The following is a 26205-nucleotide window of genomic DNA, read 5'->3' on the forward strand; positions in this document are numbered from 1 at the left end:
TGCCAAGAGGACCTCCTTCAAAGACCGCCTCGACAACAACGCACACAATAGCATGGAGCTCTTCAACATCGTGAAGGAACTCTCCAACCCCAGCTCCAACACCAACGACATCCCGCCATCGCAAGCCCTGTGCGACTCCCTCGCCACTTTCTTCCACCACAAGATAGAAGACATCCACGACAGCTTCAACACCCAGACAGCCCCAACAGACAGCAACACAACAGACTGCGCACATCATCGACCACGACCCCCTGCTAGCCTGGGCCAGCGTGAGCATCAATGACACCATCCACAATCCACTCCAGGCTCTCCGTCAGACCCATTCCCGCACCACGTCTTCAACAAAGCAAGCAGCTCCATCGCACCCCACCTGCGTAACGTAATCAACCTCTCCCTCGAGACTGCGACCTTCCCAGAGAGCAGGAAACACACTGAGATAAACGCCCTACTCAAAAAACCCAAGGCAGACCCAAGAGACCTCAAGAACTTCCAGCCCATCTCTCTGCTCCCGTTCCCGGCCAAGGTCATCGAGAAAATCGTCAACAGACAGCTAACCAGATACCTCGAAGAAAACAGAATCCTGGACCCTTCCCAGTCAGGGTTCCGCAGCAACCACAGCACCGAGACCGCCCTCATCGCCGCCACCGACATCAGGACACTGCTGGACAACGGTAAGACCGCAGCACTCATCCTCCTAGACCTCTACACCGCCTTCGACACCGTCTGCCACCGCAGACTACGCGCACGCCTCCACACCACGGGGATCTGAGACAAGGCTCTGGAATGGACCACATTCTTCCTCTCAGGCAGAACCCAGAGCGTCCGCCTCCCCCATTCCGATCCGAAGCCTCCGAGATCATCTGCACCGTACCCCAGGGATCCTCCCTCAGCCCGACACTGTTCAACATCTACATGACCCAGCTTGCACACGTCGCCCAACAGCACAACCTCAACATAATCTCCTATGCCGACGACACTCAACTGATCCTCTCCCTCACCAAGGACCTCATCACCGCCAAAGCCAACCTCCACGAAGGAATGAAGGCCGTCGCCGACTGGATGAAGATCAGCCGCCTGAAGCTGAACTCGGACAAGACGGAGGTCCTCATCCTCTGCTCCAACTCTTCAGCCTGGGACGACTCCTGGTGGCCGACGGCACTGGGGGCAGACCCGACACCCACAGACCACGCACGCAACCTGGGAATCATCCTCAACTCAACGCTCAATGACCAAGCAAGTCAACGCCGTCTCCTCCTCCTGCTTCAACACCCTCCACATGCTTCGCAAGATCTACAGATGGATCCCGACAGATAAAAGAAAAACAGTCACCCAGGCCCTCGTCAGCAGCAGACTCGACTACGGAAACGCCCTCTATGCGGGAGCCCCGACCAAGTTCATCAAACGACTACAACGCATCCAAAACGCGTCGGCACTACTGATACTCGACATACCATGCCACGGCCACATCACCCCCCACCTGCACTGGCTCCCCGTCAAGAGGATATCCTTCAAGCTCCTCATCCACGCAAACAAGGCACTCCACAAGACCGGCTCCCAAGCCTACGACAGACCCAAGACCTGCTGAACTTCAGGAGAACACTCAAGACCTGGCTGTTCGATCAGTAGCGCCCCCGCGCCTTGAGACCCTCGCGGGTATGTAGTGCGCTTTACAAATGACTGATTGATTGATATGTAGGTCACTTCTACACTGGTGTGTGGATATTCAGGGATTTGCCCAAAGTGGACACTGTTGCTTGTGGCATAATCCGCTCTAACCATAAAGGTTTCCCAAAAGAACTTGTTCGTCTAAAGCTTGGAGGGGTGGGGGAGGGGAGACAGTGCCGTGCGTCCGAGGAACTTCTAGCTGTGAAGTTCTCAGACAGGAGAGATGTCTACATGCCGACTACCATCCATGATGAAAGCACTGCACCTGTGACTGTTTGGGTCAGGTTGCTGAAGCGCGCAAGCGTGTGCATTTTAGACTATAATAGGGACATGGGTAGTGTTGACAGAGTGGATCAGAGGTTGGAACCTTACGCTGCTCATCGTAAGGCTTACATTTGGTATAAGAAGTTGGCTATCCATTTTTCCACTTGGCAACCTTTAATGCTTTTGTTGTATTAAAGGATTCTTGTCCTGAGTCAAAGATGACTTTTGCTAAGTTTCAGGAGTCTGTAATAGGCAGCCTTGTTCTAGTGGAACAGGCAAGTGTTCCTAGAGTTAAAGTGGTGGAGGATGTGGCTAGATTGAAAGATCGCCACTTTCCTGATCATATTCCTCCCACACCCTCAAAAGACTTTCCCAGTAGGAGATGTAGAGTCTGTTGGCGAAAAGATTCGCGGAAGGAGACTCGTATGTACTGCCCTGAGAGTCCTAACCCTGGGCTGTGTGCGCCTGCCTATTTTAGAATGTACCACACGCAAAATAATTTTTGGGAGCATCCATGAATGGTAAAGTGAACTGCCTAGTCTCTACTGTTTTATATTTTTTGATCAGTTTCAAGGTTGGCATTTGTGCAATGTATTTAGTTTCAGATTTTGTGTTGGTAGATTTGTATCTATTTTCAATTTTTTTGCATTTCTTTTTTGTATAAAAAATATCCTAAATGTGATGGCGGTGTGTGTAGGCTGGCACTTGGCTGGTGGTGTTCGTGGACTGGCGCTTGGCTGGTGGTGTGTGTGGGCTGGCGCTTGGCTGGCAGTGTGCGTGGACTGGCGCTTGGCTGGCGGTGTGCGTAGACTGGCGCTTGGCTGGCAGCGTGCATGGACTGGCGCTTGTCTGGCAGTGTGTGAGCTGTGACTTGCTGCTGGTCACTACACACACTGCTAGCCAAACGCCACTCCACGCAATCCGTGAGCTGGTGTGATTGCTGTGTCAGGAATGTGGGTATGTGAAAGTGATGCTGGTGTAAGTGTTGTAATATGCTGGGCCCGCGGCTGGCGGTGTGAATGGTTTTGTATGTGTCACACGTATGAAAGGTGTATGAATGGCCTGTAAAGAGGTCGGTGCCTTGTCGTGGCTTTACAGCTCACGAGCTGAGAGTCAATGGTTCAGTTTCTCGCCCTTTCAATTATTAACAGTGCATTTCATTTTTGTGAAATCTCTGGTTAATTGAGTACTGAACAATCACTCACCCTCGTGCCAAATCCAACCAGTATGTGTGTGTGCCTGAGGAATAGGTGGTTGTGCAGAAATATTTGTCTTTTCTGTTTTTGTCACGCAGGGTGTACCTTGTCCCTTTTTGTGAATGTTGTAATGTGTTGGTTTCGTGCCTGGTGGTGGGAATGGTCTTGTGTGTATCATGTATGAAAGGTGTGTGAATGGCCTGTAAAGCAGTTGGTTCCTTATCATAGCTTTACAGCTCACGAGCTGCGAGTCACTGATTTAGTTTTTTGTCCTTTCAATTATTGACAGTGCATTTCGTTTTTGTGAAATCTCTTATTAATCAAATTTCATATACTGAACCATCACTCGCCCTCGTGCCAAATCCAACCAGTATGTGTGTGCGCTTGAGGAATAGATGGCTGTGCGGTAATCTTTGTCTTTTTTGTCTCTCTGCCAAGGTGTACATTCCATCTAAGAAAAACCTACCAACTGTAGATATTGTCGTAAACTAAACGCCCATGGGAGAACATGGTGATGTCTCTCTTGTGGATCCCAACAATTTATCTTACCCACAATGTCCTGCAAACCTCAAAAATGCGACTGTCACATTTTCCTTGCATTATTGTGCTCAAATTTTCACGCTGCAGAAAGTAACACATTTCCAACCCCCCCAGTATTTCTCCAAGTATCCCAAAGGTACCTCACATTTCTGGAAACTAGACACCCGGGGGAGTCCAGTGTGGTATAGCTTGCGTGGGTCCCCCAACATTCTCCTATCCAGAATCCCCTACAAACCTCAAATTTCGCTGAAAAAAAAAAATCACTTTTTCTCAAATTTCTGTGTGGTAAAGTTCTGGAATCTGTGTGGATCCACAAATTTTCTCCCACCCAGCGTTCCCCCAGGTATTCCGATAAAAATGGTACCTCACTTGTGTGGGTAGGTATAGTGGCTCCAACAGGAAATGGCCCAAATCGTACTATGGAGACTTCAAAATTACCTACAACAAAACTACCTGGTTTGAGGGGGGGGGCAAACTGGGGTTGTGGCCCTGGGCTCGGCGGCCATCTTGGGAAAGTACCAAACCCAATCAGTTCTGAAAACTAGACACCCAGGGGAGTACAATGAGGTATGGCTTGCATGGATACTCCAACGTTTTCCTACCCAGAATGCCCTGCAAATCAAAAATTTAGATGAAAACACATTTTCCACATATTTTTTTGTGGAATCACTGTGGCGGCACACATGTCCTACCCCACAGCGTTCTCCTTAGTGTCCCGAGTAAAATGATACCTCACTTGAATTTGAGAAAAAAGTGATTTTATTTCAGCAAAATTTGAGGTGTGGAGGGGATTCTGGGTAGGAGAATGTTGGGGGACCCACACAAGCCATACCTCGCTGGACTCCCCCGGGTGTCTATTTTCCAGAAATGTGTGGGTTTGGTATGTTTCCCTAGATGGCCGCCGAGCCCCGGACCCAAAACTCATGGGACCCCCCCCTTGCAAAACCAGGTTGGTTTGTGATAGGTAATTTTGATGTCGCCTCAATAGGTTTTGGTCCCTTCCCTGCTGCGGGTACTTGGGCCACCCACGCAAAAAGAGGTACCATTTCTCTCGGAAGACTTTGGGGAACGCGGGGTGGGTGGAATTTTGTGGATCCATGCCGATTCCAGAACTTTCCACCACAGAAATGTGAGGAAAATTGTTTTTTTGTTGTTAATTTTTTAGGTTTGCAAGGGCTTCTGGGTAACAACCTGGTGAGAGCCAATCAAGTCACCCCATCCTGGATTCCACTGGGTGTCTAGTTTTCAAAAATGTATACTTTAGCTAGGTTTCCCTAGGTGCCGGCAGAGCTATGGTTAAAAAACTACAGCTAGGCACTTTGCAAAAAAAGACTAATTTTTCTTTGTGAAAATGTGGTGTGTCCACGTGGCGTTTTGAGCCGTTTCCTGTCGTGGGCACTTGGCCTACCCACACAAGTGAGGTACCATTTGTCTCGGAAGACTTTGGGGAATGTGGGGTGGGTGGAATTTTGTGGATCCACACAAATTCCAGAACTTTCCACCACAGAAAGACGGGAGACTTAGGGTAACACGGAATTGTAGAGCAACTGTTACCTATTGACTTTCGATGCATTTCTGCCTTCCAAATGAAAGACAATGTATAAAAAAGTAGCCCTTTTGAAAAATAACCTATATTTCTCATGCTAGTATGGGTACTCCCAATTTTGGAAATGTGCAAATATCTACTGTTTCTAAACTCTATATTTTGTTCTCATTTCAGAAATACATAGGTGTCTTTCCTACTGATTTTCTCATGTATACATTTTCCCAGAATAATTGCTATATACCCGGTACATAATAAAAAACCATTGCAAGACGCTGCTCAGTTATTGGCTCTGGGTTCGTCGGGTTCTTGGTGAACCTACAAGTCCTATATGTCCCCACAACCAGAAAGGTCCAGCGGATGTAACGGTATATTGCTTTCAAACAGCTGTCATAATTAAAATAAGTTACAGGTGAAAATGTTGACACAAATGGCTGTTTTTTTCAACTAATTTTCAGTTTTTCTATTTTCAACTGTTAGTTTCTGTAAAGAAACCTTGAAGGATCTACACAAATGACCACTTGCTGAATTCAGAATTTCGTCTACTTTTCTAAAATGTATAGCTTTCCAGGATCCATTATTGCTTTCATACCCATTTCTACCATTAACTGGAAGAAGGTTGAAAGCACAAAAAATAGCAAAAATAGGCTATATCCCGGTAAAATGCCAAAACTGTGTAAACACTTTGGTTTTCTGACAAAAGTCTGTCATTTCTTAAAAGCTGGGAAAATGGGGATTTCGGCCCCACAAACCCTTTTTTGATACCATTTCCAGGGGGAAAACCAGACGCTTTCATTTGCAGCACTTTTTTTCCCATTTTTTCCCCCAAAAAACAAAATTTTGCTTTATTTTGGCTAATTTATGGGTCCCCTCCAGGGAAATCCACAAACCCTGGGTACCTTTAGAATCACCATGATGTTGGAAGAAAAGGACGCAAATTTGCTTGAACGCGAACTACCCCAAATAGCCAAAAACAGGCATAGCACGGGGGGGTGGGGGAAGGCCTAGCAGCAGAGGGGTTAACAACTCTCGGGAAGGGAAACAATGAGGGATTACAGGCCAAGGAGGGGTTACCTCCCTCCTGCAGGAAGACACACGAGTGTTGGTCCCAAAAGGCAGACTTCAAAGGGGGATCCGCCTTTGAAGGGCAAATGTATAACCCTACGGTGGAGGGCAGCCCCATTATTAAGCAGAGAGGCTGGCGCGGCGAGCAGTTGCAAAACTATTTTCCCTGGAGGTATGCAGCCCTGCGGTAGCCACACCCCCGGGGTAGACTACTGACACCCACACAATAGAAGTAATCTCAAGAGCCCGGTGAAGCCTAGAGACCCTAAGGACACACTGACTGGCGTCCTGTTCACAGCACAGGAACAAAACAGCTGAAAAAGCCCGCTGTACAGCACCTGGGGCAAAGACCCGGCGCACAGAGATGCACCGGTGTCCGCTGAGCCCGGAAGTACTGTTGAAGAGTGTAGGAATCTGGCTCTGTATATACTATACCAAAGTGAGGTATCGTGTGCACATAGTCCAGTGGAACCCCAAAGATAGGCAGAGGTAAAGTTAGATAGAACCTTACTCTCGATTTGTGGTAGCTTGGTCGAGCAGTAAGGCAGCATCAGAGGACAGTGTTGAGCATTTGATGAACACACTCAGTCAGCAAATGAATTCACACACTCAAAGACGGAACTTCAGACCAATCGTTTTTGTATAAAAAAATATTCTTTTAGTTATTTTATTTATAGAACCAAGCAAGCCTGGCACAGGTAAGCAATAAATATTTTACAGTAGTAAATGCTGATTGTAAAACAGTTTAATTGCAATTGTAAATTTACTATGGCTTGACTTACAGCATTGTTTCAGAGAAATGCAATCACCTGTAGATATAGTACATAGACTTAAATGGGATTTTCAGTAAAATAGCAGGTAAGTTACTTTTGTATTACTTTTCTGACTCAGTGCTGTATGCCTGGATGCAGCACTGGGACATTTCCTGTAAACAGGTGAGTAAAAGCGTTTTTGTTAAACAGTACAATTTTAAAGAATTTCTTTAGGTTTCAAAACTCCACACTTTGAAACTTTTTCAGGAAAAAGTGTCAATGTTATCCTATGGAGGAAAATATGGTTATCGGTTTTTAGGTAAATAATCGGTCTTTGGAGTTGAGGTTCTGGGGTTAGACTCAGGGGTCCCCCAGGGTCAGTGATGCACTCTTATTACACCCTCAGCGGCACTAGGGCGGCCGGGTGCAGAGTGTTGAGGCCCAGTGTTATCCGATAGGGGGCCTCGGGTTGGTGGCTGCTGGCAAGCAGGCCACTGGGTTGTGGGAGCAAAGCTCCTGAACTTTAGCTCAGGACAAATGAGGAAACAAATAGGCACCAAAGGTGCACCCTCAGCGGCACTAGGGCGGCCGGGTGCAGGGTGCTGTTTCGAGGTCGGATGCCCTGTTGTTTCCAATGGATAGGATAGGATAGGATCATCACTTATAAAGCGCGAACGAATGCCGAGGCGTCTTGGCGCTGGTCCATAGAAAGAGATCGCTCCACCTAACCCCTAATCGTATCAAACAGCCGTGTTTTTATCAGTTGGAGAACCTCCAGTTTGCAAAAGCACTGCAGGCAGGGAGACAAAGGGCTTCTGGGTGCGACCACTACTTCGAGAGGTAAATTGGGTAGTTAGGGGTTGGTTAGGAGCCGTTGGTTTGGGCACAAGGCCGTGGGGCGTCGGGGTGCCTTTTGGGGTCTGATTTTCTTACCAGCTCCGGGTCGCAGTTAGGGGGGGCCTTTGGATTTAGGCTGCAGGCGTCGGCTCGAGGCAAGTCAGGGGTTGCTGGATCTCGGTTCAAGATCGCCGGGGGGACCTCCTCGTGGTGTTTGCCCACTCAAGCTCGGGCCGTTGACGGTGAGTGCAGATTGGGCCGGATTAGCGGTCTCCGGCTGCTGCCAGAGGTTGCAGTTGAACAAATCCGTTGTTCACAGGAGAAGCAGTCTTTGGAAGTGAAGGCAGGCAGGTCCTCCGGGGTTTTTGAGGTTGCTGGCTGCAGGACACAGGGATTTTGCAGGAGCAGGTTCGAAGGGGAGACAGGCCGGTAGGGCTGGGGCCAAGTCAGTGGGCGTCTTCCTCTTGCTAGCTGCTTCTTCTTTTCTTCTTGTTTCTTGTTTGGATCTGCTTTCTTGGTTCAGGGCAGCCCCCTAAATACTGTATTTAGGGGCATTTTTAGGGGTCTTGAGGTCAGTAGCCAATGGGCTACTGACCTTAGTGTATCTACACCCTTGGTGTGCTCACCCCATGTGGGGGAGTGAGCACAATCCCTAATCCTGACTGGGGAGTGTCTGCCATCTGCAAGATGGCGAGCACTGAAGAGAGGGCTTCACCTCGCCTCCCCCACCTGAGGGGTGAGTTGGCAGAGGTGGGCACATCTTCTGGGCTGGCTAGTTTTTCCCGCCTGCCTTCCCGCCGAAAAGGAGAGGAGACAGGAAGCGGGCCTGCTCCTGATAGCAGGAGATGCTGGGGGTCGCATTACAAAGGCTGCCAGGCCTTTGATGCTCCCCTGCCACTGATGGCTCTTCCTGGCCTGGGGAAGGCGTGAACACCTCCGCCCAGTAAAGGATATGTTTCTGGGCTCAGGGAGCGAAGGCTCCCACCCTAGGGGTCCAGAAACATGTCTCATGGTGGCAGGCTGTTGTGTTCCAGTCAGGGAACCCACCAGAGGCTGGTTGTTTTTCTGGGGGCATCTCTAAAATGCCCCCTGTGTGCATTTTTCATCAAATCCCACACTGGCATCAGTGTGGGTTTAATGTGCTGAGCATTGTGGTGCTGTGGAGTTCGTAATGACAAGCTCCCAGCACCATATACTCTTAAGGCAGCACTGCACTTAGAATGTCTAATAATGGACTTAGAAAATGTAGGGGTACAGGGCTTATGCACCTGTACCCTCACCACTGGTATAGGGCACCCAGCTAGAGGGGTGACTGATATATGCCAGGGCAGTGGGTTGTAGGCACGGCACAGGGGTGTGTGCCATGTCGACTCTTCACTCTGTTCTGCACCAAAACACACAGCCTGTGAGTGTAGTGGTACAGGACCTCTAAGGGTGGCACAATAAGTGCTGCAGCCCTTAGAAGCCTTCCCTGCTCACAGTGCCCTGGGTACCGGTGGTACCATTTACCAGGGACTGACCTGTGGCCAGAGATGCCAATTGGGTTTGTTTTGGGAAAAGAACATACGCCCTGGGATCCTGATTGGCAGGGACCCAGGGCACACCAAGTAAAAGTACATCAGTAGTCTGGCAAAAAGTGGGTGTGTTACTGCAACAGAAAATCAATTTCCAGAATCAGACTCTTGTCCTACAAATTAGTACTGGGAGACCTACGCTCTGCCGCCAACATGCTTACAGAGGGTTCTGGGAAGAGGTGTGGCTCTGGGGCCAGGGCGACTGACGCTGGAATCTGGGGCTCACGGTTCGATCCCGGCGCCAGATTAGCCCAGCACCATGTGACTCTGGGCAATAGGTTGCTTAATCTTCCCGACGGCCCCGAGAGCCGGGATGCCTTCGGATAGCTGTTCGCATTTTACAAATACTGGGTTTACATTTTTTTTATGCTTAGCTTCATAGATAGTACTGAGAGACCTGAGCTTCACCTCCAAGATGTGTATGGAGAGTTCTGATGCTGATCTTCCAAGATAGCACTGGTAGACTGAAGCTTTGCCTCCAAGATGCGTACGGAGAGTTCTAATGCTTAGGTTCCAAGATAGCACGGGGATACCGGAGCTTTGCTGCCAAGATGCATACAGAGGGTTCTGATGCTTAGCTTCCGGGATAGTACGGGGATACCGGAGCTTTGCTGCCAAGATGCATACAGAGGGTTCTGATGCTTAGCTTCCGGGATAGTACGGGGATACCGGAGCTTTGCTGCCAAGATGCATACAGAGGGTTCTGATGCTTAGCTTCCGGGATAGTACAGAGGGAACATAGCTTTGCCCCCGAGATGCATATGGAGAGTTCTGATGCTTAGCTTCCGGGATAGTACTGGGAGTCCTGACCCTTAACTTCCAAGCTGGGGAAACAGCTGTGAAACAGGAATGTTAGGCATTCCCTCCAACATAAGCAACCACATACTCCTCCATCGTACTATTTGTTACGGTGGTGCTAGATCCAACTTCTTAATTTCCTACTTGGATTCTGACTACTTTCAACCCCAATGTACACCTGCCTTCTATGACCAGCCACCATGATGCATACTGGGAATTCTGACCCTTGCCCCACAAGTCAATATTAGGCGAGCCAACCCTACTTCTATTTGGTGCATACTGCTAGACCCAGCCCTAAAACAAAATACTGAAACACCTGACACTAGCTCACCTGGGTACCCTGACCCTTGCCCTCCAAGACAATAATATGGCAGCTCCAACCCTAGCTCTCCTAGGTGCATACTACAAAACCTAACCCAAACCCTTAAAGGAGTTACTAGGAGACCCAACCCTAGAGCTCCTAGGTGCTTACTACGAGACCCCAAGAGCTTGCTGGGGGAGATTTAGACCAAAGAAGAGAGGGAATGCAGACAGCTGTATGGACATTGAAGAGCCATGTTTTAAGTTGCTTCCTAAAGAGGATGTGATTTTGAGTGTTTGCAGCTAGTTAGAGAGAGAGAGTTCACTAACTTAACTGATAAAAAAGGCTCTTCCCCCTTGCCTGGAGCAGTTGATTCTCAGCGATACTACAAGGTGCAAAGTAGAAGAGCACAGAGATTGTGTCGGTTGGTAATGGAGGTGCAGCAGGTGTTATCCCTGGCCTAGTCCTCACAAGCTAGGATTCAAACCGGATGGCCTGGAATTAAGCTACCACTCGTAAATGGCAAAGTAAAGTGCACGCAGTCTGCTTCTATGTACGACGCTTGGGGAGCAGTGCTGTGGAGCCCACGCCATCTATCCGCCTCTATGTACAACGCTCGGGGAGTAGTGCTGTGGAGCCTACGCAATCTATCTGCCTCCCAGAGCGGTGCTTGGGGAGCAGCACTGTAGAGTCCACGCAGTCTATCTACCTCCCTGTGGACAGCACTCAAAGCAGCACTGTCTTCACAACAAACCTCAACGGACCAGTGGGCAAGGACGAAGCCTGCTTGTTCACAAACAGCAAGAGAACTGTCTGGGTGGCTTTGGAACATCTTTAGAAGGAGGCATGTGGGTCATCTGCATGAAAAGATACTAAGGATTATATTTGTAGGGGTCTCTTCTACTTATATCAATTAATTTAGCTTCTTCCCGACTTATGAAAACATTTCAAAGCATCATCACGTTACGGGTAAGAGGGTCTTCCCACCAAAAAAGAAAGTCCACTGCCACAGAATAGTCCTGAGAGAAAGGATCCAAGAGCTAAGAGGAAACCTCTTGATCAACACTAAAGACTACATAGACAGGGGAGCATAAGTGATGCTACTCCGAAACAAGGTGAGAGAAAAGGAACCTGTATATTTCAAGAAATCTTGTGGTGCAGCCTACACACGTACCGCATTATGGTGCCAGCAACCCCGATCTCCCAAACAACCCCCTCGCTGGACCCTCCTTCCAGACACATGAAAGAGTACTAGGATGGGATAAGCAGGAGCAGCATGCGCCCTGGAAAGCCATAGATCGAGGCCATCTCTTACCAATTCCTCAATTGAAGTGGTGAGCTGGCGGTTTCTTAGATTACTGGAATCCAAGGCCACAGTGAGCTCCTGGTAACTTAACTGCTGCATACAAGACATACCAGAAGGAGGAAAACAAAGAAGAGTAATTAGTGCAGATACCACAGAAAGACTTTGGGGAAGGGGAATGAGAACAAGGGACGAGAGGACACATAATGAAGGGGAAAAAAAGGATAAAGGGAAAGGACAGTGGGGCAATATCAAAGAGGAACAAGGGAGAAGGTTGGACACGGGAAAAGGTAGGACAAAGGATAGGAAAGGGTGACAAGTGTGAAGGAAAGGGCGGAGGAAGGGGTTAGCCAAGAAGTGGGAAGAAAGGCCAGGCAATGGTAGGGCATCAAGGGAGGTGCAAGGAGGACACAGGAGGTAGGAAGGAAGAAAGGCAGAGATGTGCGTGGAAGAGTGGAAGGAGATACAGAAGGAAAGGGTGACATGAAGGGGGAAAGGGTGACATGAAGGGGGAAAGAGGACAGGAGGGAAAGATTGTAGAAGGAGGGAGGGGGTAACACGGGAAAGGGGGCTAAGGGAGGGTAGAAGAGGACAAGTGGGGAAGAGAGGGAAAAAAAGAAGATCAGACAAGGGAAAATGGAGGGAATGGGAATAGAACAAGTGAGTGGAAAGTTGAGATGGCAGTGGGAAAGGAGAACACGTGAGGGAAAGGTGGCAAGGGATGGGAAATGGGGACAGGGGATTGGAGAGAAGTGATGGAAAGGGTATTAAGGTAGAGGGAAGAGTGGAAATGGAGCAGAAATAGAGATAAGGAAGGGGAAAAGGGGGACAAGGAATGGAATAGGTGGGAAATGAATAGGAGAAAAGAAGGAAAAGGAGAACACCTAGGAAAAAGTGGGACAAGGAAGCGAAAAGATAACAGGACCGTGAAAAAGAGGTGAGGAAAAAAGAGACGAAAGGTCAAACAAGTACGATAAAAGCAAGAATGCAGGAGCAAAAGGAGGCAAGGGAATATATGATAGAAAGAAGGACAAGAAAAAGTAAGATGTGGGGAAAGAAAAGAAAACAAGGAAGGAGGAGATACAAGGGGAATAGAATACAAGAAAAGGACAGATCAGTGAAAACAGGAGAGAAGAATAAAAAGAGAAAAAGTGCCAGAAGATAAAACCAGAAGGAAGAAAACAATGAAGAGAGAAATGGGCGAGACGAATAATGGCTAAAGGGAAACAGAGAAGAGAACAATGTAGAGCATGGAAATATCACAAGGAGAACACAAAGTTAAGGAGGGGGATCATTGAATGTAATAAAGGAGAACATAGGAATGAATACCAGTGATTGCTGCAGGGATGAGAGAGGGGAAAGCACAAGAGAAGAAAAAAAAAAAATAAGAGGAGGGAAAGAAGAAAACTGAAGAAAGGAGAACACAGAAGAAGAAAGGAGAAGAGGTATAGAGCAATTAGGAAAACATGGAGAAAATAGTAAAAGTTGAAGAAGAAACAAGTGAGCAAGGAATAGAAAACGTGTTTTAAAACAGATTATCAATCCAACTATTAAGTAAATTTTTTTTAAAACATCCTTTACACTGTACTCACATCAGCCACGCACCAATCGACAGACAGCAAACTCAAGGAGGTCAGAGAAGTCTGTTAACTAATAGATTAATTAATAGGGGTAAAAGAAAGCAGTCATCAAGAGGAGCCAGTACTTAGATCCTAGGATTGGTGGGCCAGAATGAGGTCAAGAACAAGTAACTCACCACAGTCACAATTCGACTCAAACCGCTCATCCACGCTCCTTGTGCTACTGGACAGCTTTTGAAAGCAAAGGACAGATGCTTTCGTAATAAGGAGTTGAGCCACTGCATGGTCCACGAGACACCTGCCTCTGCAAGTGTCTTCTGACTTTAAAGCTCCACTCCACACTCCTACCACTGGCCAGAAGCAGCAATAAAAAGGCAGACGTTGGTGGGTGGGATGCATGAAGGAAACCAGATGGAAGGCTACCGGTACATATGTCACAAGACAGACTTGTACTCACCAGTAGGTCACGTCCACTCAAGTAAGGTTTCATTAAACAACGTTTGTCTTCAGAGCTTGTTTCCACCAAGTATCATGTAAAGAGAGGCTGTCCAGAGGAAGGCAGCTCCGAGAGACTAAAAGGTGCCTTGGCTTTGAGGTCGTACACAAGATCATTCAAAGAGGCAGGGCACATCAAAACGGCTACAGACTTATTTTGAAGCTGGTACCTAAGTAAGGAAGCTAAACTGGTGACATATGGTAAGTGTGAATGAAGTTGTCAATTGTGCACTTGGTAGGAAAAGAACACAACATATTTTTTTAAGGATAAGCTAATAAGGCATCGCTTTTTCCAAAGACTCTTTCTCTGGGTAGAATGCTACCTGACATCCACGGGAGGCAGCTGTTTGAAGTCGGGTCCGGGAGGCCATAGTCTAGCTCATCACTCACAAGGCGACTACATTCAGAGTTTAAAGACGTGCCCGAGTCCCAGAGCTCTTGCTGCATCAGAGTTCCTGCTTCTAAGCAAGAGGGATGACAAGCTCTGTTTGAGTAAATCCGAGTACCAAATATCAGTGGGGACAGTAAGATGCCCACATCTTTCATGCCCTGCTTCTCCGGCACTTGTAAAATAGTAGAGAAGGAACAAAGGAGGAGAAACTAATAAGGACACACTGATCAAAGCGGATCATGACAGTGTCTCCCCATACTTCGAGTCGGTTACACATCTAAACCACAGAAAGACCGTCATTTGGATTATCTGTACACAGGAACAGCTGACCATTGGTATTGTCCACATTTGAAAGTGAAAGCAGGCTCCTTCTGTTCAAATTCCAGTTGCGAGGAGAGTACATCATATATACAGAAGTTTGTCTGTCTGAGTGCTATGACCTCCAGCTAATAGACTGGTTTACAAGGGATAATTTCAAGCATTCAACAACTAATGCACCAAGATGAAAAAAGTGGGCCCATTGTACATGGGCCATCTGCTAGCATAGCGATGGATGAAAACTCTAAGTGCCAAAAAAAACGAAGAGCCAATATATTAACGTGGAGCACCTAATCCTGAGCCAAGACAGACAGTGAACTCTCATGGGCCGAAAGTAGATTTCAATCTGAACTTTGAAGATTTGGTCATCAGGGATACTGGAGGGTTTGGAGTCTCGAAATGTATATGGAAGGGAGATTTCTAGGAGCCATCCACCAGTAGGGATTGTCTTTCACAAGTTCTAGGACTAAGATGAGGAGTGGGTCAGATTCCTGCTTCCTTAGGGAGGCCAGGTTATGTTGGGCTTTGCAATAATAATAGAGGACCTGCAGCTAATAGAATGCTCCGGTGTAAGAACGGTGGACCTGTAGCTCGCATTGTGCTTCGCAGTAATAAAGAGGACCTGCACCTCACATTGTGCTTTGCAGTAATAATAGAGGACCTGCAGCTCAAAAAATGCTTCCGTGTAAGAACGGTGGACATGGAGCTTGCATTGGGCTTTGCAGTAATAATAGAGGACCTGCAGCTCATAGAATGCTCCGGTGTAAGAACGAAGGACCTGCAGCTCATAGAATGCTCCGGTGTAAGAACGGTGGACCTGCAGCTCATAGAATGCTCCGGTGTAAGAACGAAGGACCTGCAGCTCATAGAATGCTCCGGTGTAAGAACGGTGGACCTGCAGCTCATAGAATGCTTCGGTGTAAGTGCGGTGGCCCTGCAGCTCATAGAGTGCTCCGGTGTAAGAACGGTGGACCTGTAGCTCGCAATGTGCTTTGCAGTAATAATAAAGGACCTACAGCTCATAGAATGCTTTGGTGCAAGGTTGGTTGACCTGTAGCTCGTATTGTGCAGCACAGTAATAAAGAGGACCTGCAGCTCATAGGATGCTTCAGTGTAAGAACGGTGGCCCTGCAGCTCATAGAATGCTTCGGTGTAAGAATGGTGGCCCTGCAGCTCATAGAATGCTTTGCTGTAAGAACGGTGGACCTGCAGCTCATAGGATGCTTCAGTGTTAGAACGGTGGCCCTGCAGCTCATAGAATGCTTTGGTGCAAGAACGAAGGACCTGCAGCTCATAGAATGCTTTGGTGTAAGAACAGTAGACCTGCACCTCATAGAATGCTCCGGTGTAAGAACGGTGGCCCTGCAGCTCATAGAATGCTTTGGTGTAAGAACGGTGGCCCTGCAGCTCATAGAATGCTTTGGTGCAAGAACGGAGGACCTGCAGCTCATAGAATACTTCGGTGTAAGAACGGTGGCTCTGCAGCTCATAGAATGCTTTGGTGCAAGAACGGTGGCCCTGCAGCTCATAGAATGCTTTGGTGCAAGAACGGAGGACCTGCAGCTCATAGAATACTTCGGTGTAAGAACGGTGGCCCTGCAGCTCATAGAATGCTCCGGTGTAAGAACGGTGGACCTGCAGCTCATTGGATGCTTCAGTGTAAGAACGGTGGCCCTGCAGCTCATAGAATGCTCCGGTGTAAGAACGGTGGACCTGCAGCTCATTGGATGCTTCAGTGTAAGAACGGTGGCCCTGCAGCTCATAGAATGCTTCGGTGTAAGAACGAAGGACCTGCAGCTCATAGAATGCTCCGGTGTAAGAACGAAGGACCTGCAGCTCATAGAATGCTTCGGTGTAAGAACGGTGGACCTGCAGCTCATAGAATGCTTCGGTGTAAGAACGGTGGACCTGCAGCTCATAGAATACTTCGGTGTAAGAACGGTGGACCTGCAGCTCATAGAATGCTTCGGTGTAAGTGCGGTGGCCCTGCAGCTCATAGAATGCTTTGGTGTAAGAACGGTGGCCCTGCAGCTCAAAGAATGCTTTGGTGCAAGGTTGGTTGACCTGTAGCTCGTATTGTGCAGCACAGTAATAACAGAGGACCTGCAGCTCATAGAATGCTTTGGTGTAAGAACGGTGGCCCTGCAGCTCATAGAATGCTTTGGTGTAAGAACAGTAGACATGCAGCTCATAGAATGCTTCGGTGTAAGAACGGTGGCCCTGCAGCTCATAGAATGCTTTGGTGTAAGAACGGTGGCCCTGCAGCTCATAGAATGCTTTGGTGCAAGAACGAAGGACCTGCAGCTCATAGAATACTTCGGTGTAAGAACGGTGGCTCTGCAGCTCATAGAATGCTTCGGTGTAAGAACGGTGGACCTACAGCTCATAGAATGCTTCAGTGTAAGAACGGTGGCTCTGCAGCTCATAGAATGCTTCGGTGTAAGAACGGTGGACCTGCAGCTCATAGAATGCTTCGGTGTAAGTGCGGTGGCCCTGCAGCTCATAGAATGCTTCGGTGTAAGAATGGTGGCCCTGCAGCTCATAGAATGCTTTGCTGTAAGAACGGTGGACCTGCAGCTCATAGAATGCTTCGGTGTAAGAACGGTGGCCCTGCAGCTCATAGAATGCTTTGGTGCAAGAACGAAGGACCTGCAGCTCATAGAATACTTCGGTGTAAGAACGGTGGCCCTGCAGCTCATAGAATGCTTCGGTGTAAGAACGGTGGCCCTGCAGCTCATAGAACGCTCCGGTGTAAGAACGGTGGACCTGCAGCTCATTGGATGCTTCAGTGTAAGAACGGTGTCCCTGCAGGTCATAGAATGCTTTGGTGCAAGAACGGTGGTCCTGCAGCTCATAGAATGCTTTGGTGCAAGAACGGAGGACCTGCAGCTCATAGAATACTTCGGTGTAAGAACGGTGGACCTGCAGCTCATAGAATGCTTTAGTGTAAGAACGGTGGCCCTGCAGCTCATAGAATGCTCCGGTGTAAGAACGGTGGACCTGCAGCTCATTGGATGCTTCAGTGTAAGAACGGTGGCCCTGCAGCTCATAGAATGCTCCGGTGTAAGAACGGTGGACCTGCAGCTCATTGGATGCTTCAGTGTAAGAACGGCGGACCTGCAGCTCATAGAATGCTTCGGTGTAAGAACGGTGGCCCTGCAGCTCATAGAATGCTTCGGTGTAAGAACGAAGGACCTGCAGCTCATAGAATGCTCCGGTGTAAGAACGAAGGACCTGCAGCTCATAGAATGCTTCGGTGTAAGAACGGTGGACCTGCAGCTCATAGAATGCTTCGGTGTAAGAACGGTGGACCTGCAGCTCATAGAATACTTCGGTGTAAGAACGGTGGACCTGCAGCTCATAGAATGCTTCGGTGTAAGTGCGGTGGCCCTGCAGCTCATAGAATGCTTTGGTGTAAGAACGGTGGCCCTGCAGCTCAAAGAATGCTTTGGTGCAAGGTTGGTTGACCTGTAGCTCGTATTGTGCAGCACAGTAATAACAGAGGACCTGCAGCTCATAGAATGCTTTGGTGTAAGAACGGTGGCCCTGCAGCTCATAGAATGCTTTGGTGTAAGAACAGTAGACCTGCAGCTCATAGAATGCTTCGGTGTAAGAACGGTGGCCCTGCAGCTCATAGAATGCTTTGGTGTAAGAACGGTGGCCCTGCAGCTCATAGAATGCTTTGGTGCAAGAACGAAGGACCTGCAGCTCATAGAATACTTCGGTGTAAGAACGGTGGCTCTGCAGCTCATAGAATGCTTCGGTGTAAGAACGGTGGACCTGCAGTTCATAGAATGCTTCAGTGTAAGAACGGTGGCTCTGCAGCTCATAGAATGCTTCGGTGTAAGAACGGTGGACCTGCAGCTCATAGAATGCTTCGGTGTAAGTGCGGTGGCCCTGCAGCTCATAGAATGCTTCGGTGTAAGAATGGTGGCCCTGCAGCTCATAGAATGCTTTGCTGTAAGAACGGTGGACCTGCAGCTCATAGAATGCTTCGGTGTAAGAACGGTGGCCCTGCAGCTCATAGAATGCTTTGGTGCAAGAACGAAGGACCTGCAGCTCATAGAATACTTCGGTGTAAGAACGGTGGCCCTGCAGCTCATAGAATGCTTCAGTGTAAGAACTGTGGCCCTGCAGCTCATAGAATGCTCCGGTGTAAGAACGGTGGCCCTGCAGCTCATAGAATGCTTTGGTGCAAGAACGAAGGACCTGCAGCTCATAGAATACTTCGGTGTAAGAACGGTGGCTCTGCAGCTCATAGAATGCTTCGGTGTAAGAACGGTGGACCTGCAGCTCATAGAATGCTCCGGTGTAAGAACGGTGGCTCTGCAGCTCATAGAATGCTTCGGTGTAAGAACGGTGGACCTGCAGCTCATAGAATGCTTCGGTGTAAGAATGGTGGCCCTGCAGCTCATAGAATGCTTTGGTGCAAGAACGAAGGACCTGCAGCTCATAGAATACTTCGGTGTAAGAACGGTGGCCCTGCAGCTCATAGAATGCTTCGGTGCAAGAACGAAGGACCTGCAGCTCATAGAATGCTCCGGTGTAAGAACGGTGGACCTGCAGCTCATTGGATGCTTCAGTGTAAGAACGGTGGACCTGCAGCTCATAGAATGCTTCAGTGTAAGAACGGTGGACCTGTAGCTCATAGAATGCTCCGGTGTAAGAACGGTGGCCCTGCAGCTCATAGAATGCTTTGCTGTAAGAACGGTGGACCTGCAGCTCATAGAATGCTTCAGTGTAAGAACGGTGGCTCTGCAGCTCATAGAATGCTCCGGTGTAAGAACAGTGGACCTGTAGCTCGCATTGTGCTTCGCAGTAATAAAGAGGACCTGCACCTCACATTGTGCTTTGCAGTAATAATAGAGGACCTGCAGCTCATAGAATCTTTCGGTGCAAGAATAGTAGACTTCTACTTGGCTTGAGCTCCAATGTTTGACTATCTCTTCCTACTTGGAAATCCCAGGATTCCCAGTGGGCAATTTATAATGGGAAGCTGGGCCCACAAGCTATCAAGACTATACATGAGGACCTGCCTCAGAGAGCAGAAATCTACAGTATCAGTTACCCGGATGGCAATGTGAGGCCCTGAGAAGAAACTGATCTACACTGTACAAAAGTGCCATGCTGTCCCTCTGCCCCCAGACAAAAGACCAGATGGAGAAAGCCCATATGTACATACTAGAATGGAGACGAGGTAGCAGTGACAATTCAAAAGCCTAGGAGTAGAAAAGGTGCCAAGAGAGCAGCAAAGGAAGGGACAGCCACAGAGAAAAGGCAGAGGCAGCTAGAGTCAGGGGTCAAGGGAGGAGACAGCAACCACTGGAGAGCAGATGGTGGTAGCAAGGGGGCACAGGGTGGCAGTGACACAGCCACGGGGAAAGAGGAGGCAACAGCACAGGTGAGGTGAAGCATGAGGCAGCAATGTGCATGGGAGAATGCAGAGGGTAACCCTTTGCGCAATGCAATGTGGGTTGTGGGAGGCGAAGTGGTCCAGTACGAGGGGACTTGAGCGCAGGGAAGGCACAGCAGAGCGCGGCAGGGGTGGCACAGTAAGCGGGCGGGCAGGGGAGGCACAGCAGGGCACGATAGATGAAGCTACTTACCTCCAGGTCTTTGGTGTTACTACTGACTGCTGTGTTTTCTCCATTTACGTAAGATGAAGTCTAAGAAGGATAAAAAAAAATCTTGGGTGAAGAAAGGTTAGGTGAGCGTACAGAAGAATAGAACTGCAACTGTGATTAAAGGGCTAGGCTCAGAGCTCCATCTACAGGTGGAAGGGCAGGGCTCTGTGCTGTTCCTTAAGGTAGAAGTTTTAGGCTCAGAGCTCCGTCTACAGGTGGAAGGGCAGAGCTCTGTCTACAGGTGGAAGGGCAAAGCTCAGAGCTCCCTCTACAGGACGAAGGGCAAAGCTCAGAGCTACGTCTACAGGTGGAAGGGCAAAGCTCAGAGCTCTGTCTACAGGTGTAAGGGCAAAGCTCAGGGCTCCGTCTACAGGTGTAAGGGCAAAGCTCAGAGCTACGTGTACGGGTGGAAGGGTAAAGCTCATGGCTCCGTCTACAGGTGGAAGGGCAAAGCACAGAGCTCCGGCTACAGGTGGAGGGGCAAAGCTCAGAGCTCTGTCTACAGATGGAAGGGCAGGGCTCAGAGCTGTGCCTTAAGGTAGAAAGGATTAAGAGGTCCATCTACAGGTAGCAGGGCTCCATCTAAAGGAGAAAGGGGAGTGCTCAGAGCTCCATCTACAGGTGGAACCACGGGGCTCAGAGCTGTGCCTTAAGGTAGAAAGGATTAAGAGGTCCATCTACAGGTGGCAGTGCTCAGGGCTCCATCTAAAGGAGAAAGGGGAGTGCTCAGAGCTCCATCTACAGGTTCAACCGCGGGGCTCTGAGCTGTGCCTTAAGGTAGAAAGGATTAAGAGGTCCATCTACAGGTGGCAGTGCTCAGGGCTCCATCTAAAGGAGAAAGGGGAGTGCTCGGAGCTCCATCTACAGGTGGAAGGGCAGGGCTATGTGCTGTATCTCAAGGTGGAAGGGCAGAGCTCAGAACTATTTTTAGAAATTAAAGGACAAGGTACAGAGCTGCATATGGGTGGAATAGCTGGGCTTAGACCAGCAACAAAAAATTGGATAGGATCAGAACTGTGACATAAGGTGGAAGAACAGGGCTCAAAGCAGGAGCAAAGGTAGAAGGGCAGGGCTCAGCCATTCGGCTAAAAGAGGATGTGCACAGCTGAGCCCTGCAATAGCACGTCAGAATACTTGCTCACAATTTTGCCCTGGAATTGGGATACACCATGTCATATGATTTACAGGCAACATACAAATCTAAAAGTTGCACTCTTGAACTGTTTAAAAGGCAATGACCCATAACGTAAGATGGCTCTGAAGAGATAAAGTTACCTTGCGAGAGGGATGCTACCATACACTGTGCTTATAAGTGCTGTCCATCCTGTACTACAGCATCAGAAAAGAGAGGTCCCTGTACTAAAGCATCCAAATGGTTTAAACCACATAAGGGGAGCTCTGAAATTATGACACCCTACACTGGAGCTTTAGAATGGGGGCAATCCTATCCACAGCAGCTACAGAGTGGGAGCAATCCTATCCACAGCAGCTACAGAATGGGAGTAATCCTATCCACAGCAGCTACAGAATGGGGGTATCCTACATACAGTAGCATCAGAGTGGGGGAAATCCTATCCACAGCAGCTACAGAATGGGAGCAATCCCGTCTACACTAGCTTCAGAGTGGGAGCGATCCTATCTAGAGTAGCTTCAGAGTGGGAGCAATCCTATCTAGAGTAGCTTCAGAGTGGGAGCTATCCTATCTAGAGTAGCTTCAGAGTGGGAGCTATCCTATCTAGAGTAGCTTCAGAGTGGGAGCTATCCTATCTAGAGTAGCTTCAGAGTGGGAGCAATCCTATCTAGAGTAGCTTCAGAGTGGGAGCAATCCTGTCTAGAGTAGCTTCAGAGTGGGAGCAATCCTATATACAGCAGCTACAGAATGGGGGCAATCCTATATACAGTAGCTTAAGAGTGGGAGCAATCCTAGCCACAACAGCTCCAGACTGGGAGCAATCCTATCTACAGTAGCTACAGAGTGGGAGCAATCCTATCTACAGTAGCTTCAGAGTGGGAACAATCCTGTATACAGCAGCTTCAGAGTAGGAGCAATCCTATATACCGCAGCTTCAGAGTGGGAGCAATCCTATATACCGCAGCTTCAGAGTGGGAGCAATCCTATATACTGTAGCTTCAGAGTGGGAGCAATCCGATATACCGTAGCTACAGAATGGGAGCAATCCTATCTACAGTAGCTACAGAGTGGGAGCAATCCTATATACAGCAGCTTCAGAGTGGGAGCAATCCTATATACCGCAGCTACATAGTGGGAGCAATCCTATATACCTTAGCTTCAGAGTGGGAGCAATCCTACATACTGTAGCTTCAGAGTGGGAGCAATCCTATATACAGTAGCTACAGAGTGGGAGCAATCCTATATACAGCAGCTTCAGAGTGGGAGCAATCCTATATACAGTAGATACAGAGTGAGAGCAATCCTATATACAGTAGATACAGAGTGAGAGCAATCCTATATACAGTAACTACAGAGTGGGAGCAATCCTATATACAGTAGATACAGAGTGAGAGCAATCCTATATACCGTAGCTACAGAGTGGGAGCAATCCTATATACAGTAGATACAGAGTGGGAGCAATCCTATATACAGTAACTACAGAGTGGGAGCAATCCTATATACAGTAGATACAGAGTGGAAGCAATCCTATATACAGTAACTACAGAGTGGGAGCAATCCTATCTACAGTAGTTTCAGAGTGGGAGCAATCCTGTATACCGTAGCTACAGAGTGGGAGCAATCCTATATACAGTAACTACAAAGTGGGAGCAATCCTATCTACAGTAGATACAGAGTGGGAGCAATCCTATATACAGTAGATACAGAGTGGGAGCAATCCTATCTACAGTAGATACAGAGTGGGAGCAATCCTATATACCGCAGCTTTAGAGTGGGAGCAATCCTATATACAGCAGCTTCAGAGTAGGAGCAATCCTATATACCGCAGCTTCAGAGTGGGAGCAATCCTATATACCTTAGCTTCAGAGTGGGAGCAATCCTATATACAGCAGCTTCAGAGTGGGAGCAATCCTATATACAGCAGCTTCAGAGTGGGAGCAATCCTATATACCGCAGCTTAAGAGTGGGAGCAATCCTGTATACCGTAGCTACAGAGTGGGAGCAATCCTATATACAGTAACTACAAAGTGGGAGCAATCCTATCTACAGTAGATACAGAGTGGGAGCAATCCTATATACAGTAGATACAGAGTGGGAGCAATCCTATCTACAGTAGATACAGAGTGGGAGCAATCCTATATACCGCAGCTTTAGAGTGGGAGCAATCCTATCTACAGTAGCTTCAGAGTGGGAGCAATCCTATCTACAGTAGCTTCAGAGTGGGAACAATCCTGTATACAGTAACTACAGAGTGGGAGCAATCCTATATACAGCAGCTTCAGAGTGGGAGCAATCCTATATACCGCAGCTTCAGAGTGGGAGCAATCCTATATACCGCAGCTTCAGAGTGGGAGCAATCCTATATACTGTAGCTTCAGAGTGGGAGCAATCCTATCTACAGTAGCTTCAGAGTGGGAGCAATCCTATATACCGTAGCTACAGAGTGGGAGCAATCCTATATACCGTAGTTACAGAGTGGGAGCAATCCTATATACCGTAGCTACAGAGTGGGAGCAATCCTATATACCGTAGCTACAGAGTGGGGCAATCCTATATACCGTAGCTACAGAGTGGGAGCAATCCTATATACAGTAACTACAGAGTGGGAGCAATCCGATATACCATAGCTACAGAGTGGGACCAATCCTATATACCGTAGCTACAGAGTGGGAGCAATCCGATATACCGTAGCTTCCAGCGGGAGCAATTCTACACAATGGAGGTCTAGAAGTAACCACCAAGAGGAACGGACTCTAACATTATACGCAGTTGACACAACTAACTATACACCGGGAGCTGACCATGTGCAGGGAAAAGGGTCCATATTAAAACTGTAAGGAAAGAAACATATCTTTTCTGACTATCAGCTCTGTTGGATTCCCATATTATTCTTTGAAAAATGAGTTGTCTGCACAAGCTCTCTTTCCCAGAAAGACTCTGCCAGACTCCCATCCACTTCTGCATGTTTCTTTCTAAGGATACACTTCAGCTCTGATAACAATGTTATTGATCCTGCGGATCTGGGTGAAGTTAAACAGCAGACCTCTGGACGTCTCACATTATCACTGCTAATTAAACAGAGGGAGGAACACTGACCCTTTAACGGGTACATATGCTTCATATTGTGAACACTATATATAGTTTTCACCACTTCTGTGCGCTACAGAGATTAAAGAGTCATTCTCTAGCATTCCATATTAGATTCTCATTTTTTTGTCCTTTACCCAGAGCTCTTAGCTATAATCTAGACACGTGCCGGGACCAATCCAACAAAAGCCGGAATAGACTTTTCCCTTTTTTGCAACTGAACTGGAAGAGAGGGTGTGAAAGGAGTCATGTGGGTAGATCACTTTTTAAAAGTGGTTTTGTTTAAACCTACCCATCACAGCCAAGTCCTGGTGCCACAGATACATAAAGGATCCAACTGGAAATCTTATGAGGCAATAACGTGAAAAAAGACTTGTTCTTATACTTAGGACTTAGAGCCCAGCACCAACCAAAATACTTAAAATGAGGGCCTACGTCTACAGTTATTAGCGAATTTCCATCAGACAGTGAGAGCAACAGTCAGCATATGACTGCAAAATTGCAGGACGATGCATATTTTCTGTGACAAAGTAGGGGAAGGAGGATCTATTTCTGTTATTTTAAAGGGTCTGAGGCTTTTTTATAGCAGTGAGACCTGTATGCTCTCCTACAGGGAAATGTGATGTATTAACAATCTTTGCATGCCTCGTGCAGTCTCCTAAAAAGGACGTTTAATGTATAAAAGTACACTGCAGACCGTGGATCCTGCAGATGTGCATTTTCACTATTTGTCAAAAGGTCCGTTCACAATTTGCCCTCAAAATAGTGCTGACCAATGGTGTGCAAGTGCTGCAGCCTACGGCACTTTGATACTCTGGGAAGAAAGAAGGCACAAGAACTGTTGAAGAAGAAGTAAGTGCCAGCCACAGTCACATGGTCCACTGAACTCTCCAGACAACACATCACTTTAAGAGGCCATGGACTCAAGACTGCCGACCCATGCGGAGGACTATTGAAGAAGAACACAGCAGTAGCAGCTCCTCAGCTGTACCTGGGACACCAAGCCATTGAGCTGCTCCGAGAGCTGGCGCAGACTTTCGGTTGACGTGAGAGACCTGAAAGACACACAGACAAAAGTCGTCAGTGGCAGTCATTCATGAGAAAGAGCAAACAATGCAGGAGTTAAAGAGGAAAGAATATTTGGTGCTGGGGAGGCATGTCATCCCATATAGAATGCAAGAGCTCACCGGCTATCCTCCACCGTTGTCTTGTCATCCTCCCAGGTACTTTTCTGAGGAGCAAATACAGAAGATTTAAATTCAGAGTGGAGGACTGAATTTCGAACACAGATACTTTAGAAAAAAAATACGATTTTCTACATCAACAGCCTCTACATACCAGAGGGTGTAGGATGAGGAGCGACCGTACTACCGCTAGTCTGGAAGTAAAGTGAATACAAAAAACAGACAACACTGCCAGTCTGAGGCCCAGAATGTAGCGGCAGAGCTTTACCAATGTGCCAGACTGTAGGCACATGTGGTACAATCATCAGCAAGCAAGGAGTATCCATTCTAGTCTCCAGGCGCGAGAAACAGAGGATCATCAGCAATCTGCCAGCCTGAGGCCCAGAATGTAGCGGCAGAGCTTTACCAATGTGCCAGACTGTAGGCACATGTGGTACAAGCATCAGCAAGCAAGGAGTATCCATTCTAGTCTCCAGGCGCGAGAAACAGAGGATCATCAGCAATCTGCCAGCCTGCAGACACAGACTGTCTGAAAGGACCAATGGATAAACATGTG

The 26205-nt window shown here is 48.0% G+C and overlaps 1 protein-coding gene across 10 annotated transcripts in view; it reads right to left on the reverse strand.

The window, feature by feature from the left end:
- Nucleotides 1-26205, reverse strand: part of GOLGA2 (golgin A2) — a 410097-nt gene that overhangs the window by 295495 nt on the left and 88397 nt on the right. For 6 of the 10 annotated variants that reach the window (XM_085614119.1, XM_085614115.1, XM_085614113.1 and 3 more), the window contains 4 exons: nucleotides 25653-25696; nucleotides 25457-25520; nucleotides 20229-20288; nucleotides 11851-11934 (listed from right to left, as the gene is read on the reverse strand). In XM_085614119.1, coding sequence (XP_085470245.1) covers nucleotides 11851-11934; nucleotides 20229-20288; nucleotides 25457-25520; nucleotides 25653-25696 — 252 coding nt within the window. The remainder of the gene's footprint in view (nucleotides 1-11850; nucleotides 11935-20228; nucleotides 20289-25456; nucleotides 25521-25652; nucleotides 25697-26205) is intronic. The other 4 variants (XM_085614120.1, XM_085614117.1, XM_085614116.1 and 1 more) reach the window with 1 other exon arrangement.

Source organism: Triturus cristatus, chromosome 1_2, assembly GCF_964204655.1.
Source record: "Triturus cristatus chromosome 1_2, aTriCri1.1, whole genome shotgun sequence".
Classification (NCBI taxonomy): Eukaryota; Metazoa; Chordata; class Amphibia; order Caudata; family Salamandridae; genus Triturus; species Triturus cristatus.